Source organism: Mastigoproctus giganteus, chromosome 1 (genome assembly GCF_048544385.1).
Source record: "Mastigoproctus giganteus isolate SK-2022 chromosome 1, ASM4854438v1, whole genome shotgun sequence".
In the NCBI taxonomy this organism is placed as follows: Eukaryota; Metazoa; Arthropoda; class Arachnida; order Uropygi; family Thelyphonidae; genus Mastigoproctus; species Mastigoproctus giganteus.
This window is the reverse complement of record NC_143575.1, coordinates 181,451,079-181,460,445: the sequence shown is the minus strand read 5'-3', so window position 1 is coordinate 181,460,445 and position 9,367 is coordinate 181,451,079. Positions and strand designations below refer to the sequence as shown.

Sequence of the window (9,367 nt, the reverse complement as noted above, 5' to 3'; positions counted from 1 at the left end):
GTTGGACTGTCCGTGTGTCAATAGTGAAGAACACATTATGAGTTTTAATTTATGTAATTTTGTTTCAACGTATCATTCGTAATTTTTTCTTATAAGGAGATTTGGTAAAGAAGAAATCCTACTGACTGAATAAAAGATAACTCCTTGTTCTGTTCATTTCTAAAATATTAATAGAACTTAGGATAAATTGAGCATATGTAAGCTCTCATTTATGTAATATATTAACGACTCAAGTTATAATACGGTAAGTTGTCGTTCTTCATTGGATGTTGGAACCTTTGAAATTGAAAAACTCAGTATTGTTTCTCTATAATTTCATCTGTTATGTAAGACTTTTTCCTATATGTTTAAATAAATAAATGGTCACAAAGCCTATATGATATGTTTCCAAACAAAAGACAATAAATGTTAATTACAGAAACTGGTGGTGAAGAATTCATGAATGTAGCATCAAAAGTAGTTTGCAACTTAAAAAGCTAAAGAGTGGTGTTTAAAAAATTTATATTAAGGAATCATTATGTTACATACACTATGTAATAATCGCCCCTTTATACCAGTTAAAAGAAACGGAAACATGAAATGTCTGAGCCCAAATTGAAAGCAAGTTACACAAGCTGAAAATTCATTTAAACAGTTTTATTTTTTAAAACACAAATTGAATACAAAATATTTACATACAGTTGTATTTAAAAAAAGTACAAAATCTCCGTGTATATACTCTGAATAATAAATAAGACTAGATGATAGTTCTTGAAACGATGCACGCACACAATGTCAGTCCACTTCCTCTACGGTAGGTCCACTCTTCCGTCCCCTAGTACCGGAAGATCCCTGATGAAGTTTGCTCATCACCGGAGAGCACTCCGACTGGACCTCCTTCAGTTTGTATTCGAACTCCTCCTTCTCCGCCAGACTGTTGTTGTCCATCCAACTCACCACTTCGTCACACTTCTTCGTTACTTTCTCCTTGTCCTCGGCCGACAGTCTGTCACCCGCATCGTACACTGCCTGCTTAACACCATACACGTAACTCTCCAGGCTGTTTCGAGTAGCGATGCGCTCGCGCTGCACTTCGTCTTCTCGCTGATACTTTTCGGCATCGGACAGCATACGGTCGATCTCTTCTTTTGACAGCCGACCTTTGTCGTTCGTGATGCGGATGCTCTCCGACTTTCCCGTGCTACGGTCCTTCGCTGACACGTGTAAGATTCCGTTGGCGTCGATGTCGAAGGTGACCTCGATCTGAGGAACCCCTCGCGGCGCAGGAGGAATACCAGCCAGTTCGAACCTGCCCAGTAGATGGTTGTCCTTAGTTAAAGCACGCTCTCCTTCGAACACCTGGATGCTCACGCCTGGTTGGTTGTCGGAGTAAGTGGTGAACGTGTTGGACGTCTTGCACGGGATCCGAGAGTTTCGTTCCACGATCTTGGTCATTACTCCTCCGGCAGTCTCGATGCCCAAAGACAGAGGAGCCACATCTATCAGAAGCACATCCTTAATGACGTCACTAGCGTCACCGGTTAAGACGGCGGCCTGCACGGCTGCTCCATAGGCCACAGCTTCGTCTGGATTGATGGACATGCACAGTTCCTTTCCGTTGAAAAAGTCTTTCAGCAGTTTTTGGATCTTCGGGATGCGAGTAGAGCCGCCCACCAGCACGACATCGTGAATCTTGCTCTTGTCCATCTTGGCATCCTGCAGCGCCCTCTCCACTGGCTCCAAGGTACTTCGGAATAAGTCCATACACAATTCCTCGAACCTTGCTCTAGTGAGCTTTGAATAGAAATCAACACCTTCGTAGAGAGCGTCAATTTCGATTCCTGCTTCCGTGCTACTTGAAAGTGTCCTTTTAGCACGTTCGCAGGCAGTTCTCAGTCGGCGCAGAGCACGTGGGCTGTTGCGGAGGTCCTTTTTGTGCTTCCTCTTGAATTCCTCCACGAAATGGGTCACCATTCTGCTGTCGAAGTCTTCCCCACCGAGATGGGTATCACCGGCAGTTGAACGCACTTCAAACATGGAACCCTCGTCTATTGTCAGTATGGACACGTCAAACGTGCCTCCTCCAAGATCAAAGATCAGAACATTTTTCTCTCCGTGCAGGTTTTTGTCTAGTCCATAGGCAAGAGCAGCTGCGGTCGGTTCGTTAATGATCCTTAAGACATTCAGTCCAGCAATCGCCCCAGCATCTTTAGTTGCCTGTCTCTGCGAGTCGTTGAAGTAGGCGGGCACCGTAATGACGGCGTCTCTAACCTTTGAACCCAGGTAGGCTTCCGCTGTTTCTTTCATCTTCGTCAGAACCATGGCGCTGATCTCTTCGGGATTAAAGAGTTTATCTTCTCCTTTGTAGGTGGCTTTGATTCTGGGTTTGCCCTCTTCGTTGTCCACCTTAAATGGCCAGTGCCTCAAGTCCTGTTGTATTTTAGGGTCGTCGTATTTCCTTCCTATGAGCCGCTTTGCGTCAAATACGGTATTCTCCGGGTTGAGGGCGACCTGCGCTTTGGCGGGATCGCCGATGAGGCGTTCTGTGTCCGTGAAGGCGACGTAGCTCGGAGTGGTCCTGTTACCTTGATCGTTTGCGATGATCTCCACCTTTCCGTGTTGGAAGACTCCCACACAAGAATAGGTGGTTCCCAGGTCGATACCGATAGCAGGTGCCGTTGATGCGGACATTGTTGTCACTATTCACAGAATAAATGAATCGTATAATATAACTTTAATCACTTTATAAACAGGAGCACGGACTGTAAAGAGTAAAAGCTACCAGAGCTTCCAGTCACGTTTCGAGCTTCTGCGTTGCACGAGTATACCGCCATCTAACAGCCGCACATATATATATACTTGACGTGAGGTGTTCTCGAAGGTTCCTGAATGAGCGTGAACGTGTGACGTAGCGTTGTTATAGCAACCAATCGCTGGCAAGCAAGAGAGCAGTGACGTGTTCTTTGTACCGCTCGCCTGCCGTGAGTGTTAATAAGTAGAAAATTCTAGACGTTTCTGGAAAGAACTACAACAGTGTAGTGATACGTTCGCGGGGGTGTGTGGAGAGTTATGAAAATAAGCGTTATTTCAGCAAAGATATTTTTAAAAGAATTTCGTTTCTTATCTTTTAGGACTTGAATGCTGTTTTAACGTAATATAGTCACAATTTATTTGTTGATCAATGCATGTGCAAAAAAACTGATTGATTAATGGAGCCGATTACTTGTTATTAAAATAATCTTAAGTCATTAAGTCCATAAAATTGTTAAATTTATCGAGAGTGAACTTAATTGGAAAAAAGATTAGTTTTTTTTTTTAAATTAATGATTAATAAATCGAATGAACGATTGACTGTTCGTTCATTCGATTTATCTGTTTTTTCCTCTCTCTCTGATGGAATGCTCCTAACAATTGAAAACCAGTGTTTGATATTCGAATTCTGGTTGAAAGTGACTCCTCTTTTTTTTTTTTTTTTTTCTCTCTCTCTCTCTCTTTTTTTTTTTTTTTCGTCCTCGCATGGAAGGGTAATAGGATACAGCCTTTCTCGTGACTGGTGTTTCCACTTCCTGTTAGCAAATTTCCCTCTTTTCATTATTATTATTATTATTACCCATATGGTGCAAGAAAGCCTGAGGCTTATGCTGCACCGGCCAAAAAAAAAAAATCCCTATTACCCTGAGAGTGAGAGAGAGAGAGAGAGAGAGAGAGAGAGTAGAAAGGAATCAACAAGAAAGGGAAGAATGATGATATCCAGCTCAGGACCCTGGGTATGCCAAGCCCATACTCATCAGTACTCATCAGATGTGAGCCCCTGGGAGTTATTAAGATACAGTATGTAGCCCTTACCTGGTGGACTTACTATCGCGTACTTTCAATAGAATCATTGAAACAGCCACTCTCCCTAATGCCTGGAAAACGTATTACACAAAAACAATACCTAAAACCAGTAGACCTAAAACCTAAAGAGACTACAGACCTATTTCCATAGGATGCAACCTATTAAAATTTTTTGAGAAATCCATAATCAAACAAATAAATAATCAATGTTTTGCCCATCGTCCATCCTATCTTCACTCAGTCATTGAAAACAGGTCTACTCTTTACAAACTTCCTGGAGACAAGTTGCAGGATCCCAACCGCCCTGAACAGTAAAAGCTCAGTGCTTCAACGGACTGAATGTCTAAAGCTAGATGGACATCCTATTCCCGGACATCAAAGTTGCTTATGACTGGATAAGCGATCCAACCCCTCCTCCACTTCCTGGAATCTCACCGTTGCATTACAGGAAACTTACTCACCCTAGTGCGCGATTTACTCACAGAGAGGATCATAATAGTAAAGCATGAAGATTTTAGTGTCAATTACACAGTAAACAGAGGAGTTCCCTAAGGAGGGGTGCTCTCTGCAACACTATTCGGAGCAGCCCTCGATCCTTTCCTTTCAACATGCAATAACATCCTAACCAATCGGACGACCTAAAAATATTCTTTCCATCCAGCAGTAACGATAGTGACCATAACGTTGCTCTACAGGCCACAGCAGTTAACGAATCTGGCCGGCTTCCGCGCCTCGACTGGGCTCGAAATTAACCCTCTTAAAACTGCCCTCCAGAAAGCATAAAATACATAACATCACCATTCTCTTAAATGGCCAACCCATCCAAAAAGGTGATCACCACAAGGTTTTGGGAATTACCTAATCAATCCTTGGGAATTACCTAATCAATCCTTACAAGTAATCCTTCACTGAGCATTTCGCTACCACCAGGAAGAAAACACTTGCCGCCATCTAGCGCTCAAGACAAGAATTAGCTGGGGTTCAAAATGCTCAGCCGAGGAAGGAATGCATTGTTAGGTGCGTTGCCCCAGTTGCCTTATACGCTTCGGTCTTCTGATCCTCAGCTCCTGAAACGTACGTTAAAACTTTCCTAAACATAGAATATTGGATACTCAGGTGGATAAACAAGATTTTCCAATTCCCCTTCACTGTCTTCATAGGCATTTTTATGTTACCGTGGATGTTTATTGTCATTTGGACAAATATTCATATCCTGGCCAAGCTACTGACAGGAAGATACGATGCGCTAGTACTTTCAGGCATCAACTCGCACCCACGAAGTCAGAGGCAATTGTGCAGCCTGCAAATTAAGCCACTTCGCTCTAATCTAATCTCCTTGAAAAGTTTAAACAGAATGTTCCCACTAAATACCATAGAAACCCTAAACCGGTTTCAAGTTAACTGAAACCGGTTTAGGGTTTCTATTTCTGAAAAAAGGGGCTCATATCTGGTGAGTATGGGCTTGGCACACCCAGGGTACTGAGCTGGATATCATCATTCTTCTCTTTCTTGGTGGTTCGCTTCTATTTCTGACTTTCTCTCTCTCTCAGGGTAACTCAGAATTTTTTTTTTTTGACTAGTGCAGCATAAGCCTCGGGCTTCCTTGCACCATATGGCTAATAATAGTAAGAGTAATAGTAAGAACTGCAGAAAGTCTATCTACCAACAAACAACTGAGTCGCAACACTACTAGCTGGAATCTATCGTCTTTTTGTTACTCTGAGTTATGCTGTCACCACGACATTCGGGTACGAAGTTAATAAATTTTAGTGTAATGAAGAACAAAATTTTTACATTAATATAAACTGTGGTGTTCAAAGAAAGTGCATCACCTAGGAATTTTACATTTCTAGCCCTTTTTCGGTATGGTATGTTACATTAATAACTACCGTCACAAATAGAAATATAAACAAAAGATATTTATTAATATTTAAGGCAAAGCTAAGTAATACGGTATTTGACAGGTGCTCTCAAAATATTCCAAAATGAGCATTTGCAACCTTTATAAAACAGTTTTGGTAAACACGACAATTATGGCGGAAATGTTATCAGAAGCCTTCAATTTGCTTCAGTTTATCATTTTAAATGGAAAACAAAATGAAAAGTTTACCAGGTGCAAACTAATATAGTTGAACCGCCTCTGGCCCTAATGACAGCGGCACACCGTCGAAGCATTGACAAGATCAATTTCTGAAGATAATCAACTGATAGTTCGTGGTTCCAAACACGAATTATGGCTTCCTCAAGTTCACGAAGGGTCTTTGGTTTCTTTCTGGCAACTGCAGATTCCACACGATGCCAACGGTTCTCTATAGGATTCAGGTCCGAGCTGTTTCCTGGCCAGCTAAAAGTTGTAATGAACCGTTCCTCCAACCATTTTTTCACCTGCAACAAATGTAAACGCATTATTGTCGAACCTCTAACGCAGAAATGAAGCTAAAGTAACGTAATATAAAATAACACACACACACACACACACACACACACACACACACACACACACACACACACACACACACACACACACACACACACACACACACAGCTGGCCATTTTACGGAGTCTGAATTCATCACACTACTATTATAGCTAGCATTGAATCAAGAATGTTTGCAGAAGTGAGAAGAATATAAACTTCGAGGGTACATGTAATATATGTGTATATTTTTTTTTTTATTATTATTTAATATTTACAACATATGTATATGTTACAAAAAGTGTGTATATTTATGAATGTTATAACAAGAGAATATGAAAAAACAAAATAGGAAACAACAAGAAATATTTATTATTCAACATCTAAATACTAATAGCCAGTTTACAAAAACCACATTACTGACAATAATTACAGTTTAATAATATGAAAATCACCGATTAAAATACACACAAAAAAAAACATACAAATTATTATCAAACATGAAGTATTATAATAATCTTATTCTTCCTTGATTTTTCTTTGCATATGTATCAATCACTTCATTTATTAATTTTTTCGATAACTCATTCGGGTTTTATCTTTATGCAACCTTGCAATATTACAGTACAGATACATATATAATTAAAAAAGGTTATAAAATATATTGTTTATAAGCTGCGACCAAACAGTCTTGTTTGCGGCACACGAAGGAAGAATTAGCCACAACTAGACTCTTGCTGTGGAAAAAACAAATAAAGGGAATGCGAAAACCATAAAGCTAAACTGCCGACGATTGAAATAGTTGCTGCAGTAGACTCCTCTCTCTGCCTAGACATCTTTTAGCCCCCTCCCCTGAAAGCCGTGGGACACTCTCTAATTACAATAGCATCCGTCACTGAGCATTAGCATTAGCATTAGTAGAGGCATTTGATGCAAGAAAGCAAGCTTATGCAGCATCAGCCAAAAAAAAAAAAAAAAAACCACTTCCACTTCACCCCTCTGTTCGTTCCAAATACCTGTCCAGCTGAGCCTTAAACTTATTTAGGCTATCAACCTCCACCACAAGGGATGGAAGTCTGTTCCACCAACCAACCACCCGCTGGCTAAAGGCAAATTTCCTCACGTCTATCCTACATCTGTCTTTCCTCAATTTGAATGTATGCCCTCTCAGGTGATTTTTCTGAGCTAGAGGAAGAATCCCATCAGCATTGAGCATGCTTAAACCATTCAAGGTTTTATACACCTCTATCAGATCACCTCGCTGGTGCCTAGTCTCCAAAAAATAATTTGCAAAACTTAAGCCTTTCTTCGTAAGAGCACCCCTTTGTTCCATTCACTAATCTTGTTGCCCTTCTCTGTACTCGTTCCAGCAGCTCTACATCCTTCTTGAAATGAGGCCTCCAGACCTGTATACAGTACTCTAGGTGTGGCCTGACCATTCCCTTATACAATGGAATAATCACCTCCTTATCCCTGCTGGAAAAATTCCTGTATATCATTGACAATACTCCATGAGCTACTCTTGCAGCCCGTCTGCACTGCTCAGAGAACTTCATATCTGCCTGCACAACCACCCCCAAGTCCCTTTCATTCTCTACCACTGTCAGTGTGGTACCACAGAGTTGATACGTTGCTCTGGGGTTGCTGTTTCCCATGTGTAGTACTTTACATTCGTCAATGTTAAACTTCATTTGCCACCTCTCAGCCCATCTGCTCAACCTTTCCAGATCCTGTTGCAGCAGCATAGTGTCAGTAGTGTCCTTGACAACCCTGCCAACCTTTGTATCATCTGCAAACTTGGACATTAAGCTTGATGTACCATCATCAATATCATTTATAAATACAGAAAACAATAATGGACCCAACACTGAGCCCTGAGGGACTCCACTAATAACATTAGTCCACGATGAGCAGTGTCCATTGATTACCACTCTCTGTCTTCTCCCCCTCAACCACCCCTTTATCCATAGCAGCAATTTTCCTCCAATGTCACACTGCTCCAATTTGTGTAGCAGTCTTCCATGTGCAACAGTATCAAAAGCCTTTCTAAGATCCAAGTATATAATATCAAAGTTATTCCCTGCATCCAGTTCTTTTGTGACTGCATCATAATATCCAATCAAGTTGGTCAGGCAACACTTCCCCTTAACAAAACCATGCTGTGTCTGAGCTATAACCGAAGTCTTGTCTAAATGATCCTGCAGTGCTTGTTTAACCAGTACCTCCATTAATTTTCCTGGAACAGAAGTTAAGCTCGCAGGTCTATAATTACTTGTGTCAGCCTTTGATCCTCCTTTGTGAATTGGGGTCACATTTGCACATTTCCAGTCTATGGGTACCTCCCCTGAGTCCAAGGAAGCTCTCATAATTATGGCTAAGGGTTTGCTTACTTCCTTTGCTGCCTCCTTTAATATAACTGGATAGATCCCATCCACCCTGGGTGCCTTTCTTGTGTTTATCTTCAACAGTTTCTCCTCCACTTTACTCCCAGTTATTTCAAGATTCTGTAGCTTACTGCTAGAGTTGAATACACCTCTGGCATTCCCCTTGCTGAATAACTCCTCATGTGTGAATGTCAATGCAAAATATTCATTTAGTTTGTTAGCTACCTGAGCAGGATCATCAACAGTTGACCCATCAATATCAAGTGGACCAATCTGATTCATCCCCTTCCTTCTAGAGTTAACATAAGTAAAGAACTCTTTGCTATTTTTCTTTGCATCCCTTGCCAAGGATTTCTCGTAATCTGCCTTTGCCTGCCTAACCTCCTTTGTAACTTGGTTGCATATCAACTTGTATCTATCATAGGCTTCTGTGTCATGTGTTAATTTGTAAGTATCCCATGCATTTTTCTTCTCTGCCATATGCCTCATTAGTTCATCTGACATCCATTTTGGCCTAAACCTTGAACAATATTTCTTAGTTGGTATGTAAGCTTCCAAGATAAGTTCTTTGAATGCTTCCCATTTTGAATTTGCTGTTGGTAACATCATCAGTTGGTCCCACTGTATAGAATTTAAATACTGTCTCAGTCCATCGTAGTCGCCTTTACGGAAGCAATAACCCTTCCCTTTACCCCTAATGGTAGTTACCTCTTTGAGTAAATCCCACTTCAGCACAATGTGATCACTTCCA

At 41.1% G+C, this 9,367-nt stretch overlaps 1 protein-coding gene across 1 annotated transcript; it reads right to left on the bottom strand.

The window, feature by feature from the left end:
• Positions 1-715: 715 nt before the first annotated feature.
• LOC150091340 (heat shock protein 68-like) lies at positions 716-2,675 on the bottom strand. The gene has a single exon (XM_090383281.1). The coding sequence runs from the start codon at positions 2,668-2,670 to the stop codon at positions 775-777; it is 1,896 nt and encodes a 631-aa protein (XP_090239407.1). The 5' UTR covers positions 2,671-2,675; the 3' UTR covers positions 716-774.
• Positions 2,676-9,367: the final 6,692 nt, after the last annotated feature.

Bases quoted from the DNA above. Each gene is read 5' to 3' on its own strand.
- LOC150091340 (XM_090383281.1), bottom strand. From the start codon at position 2,670: ATGTCCGCATCAACGGCACCTGCTATCGGTATCGACCTGGGAACCACC.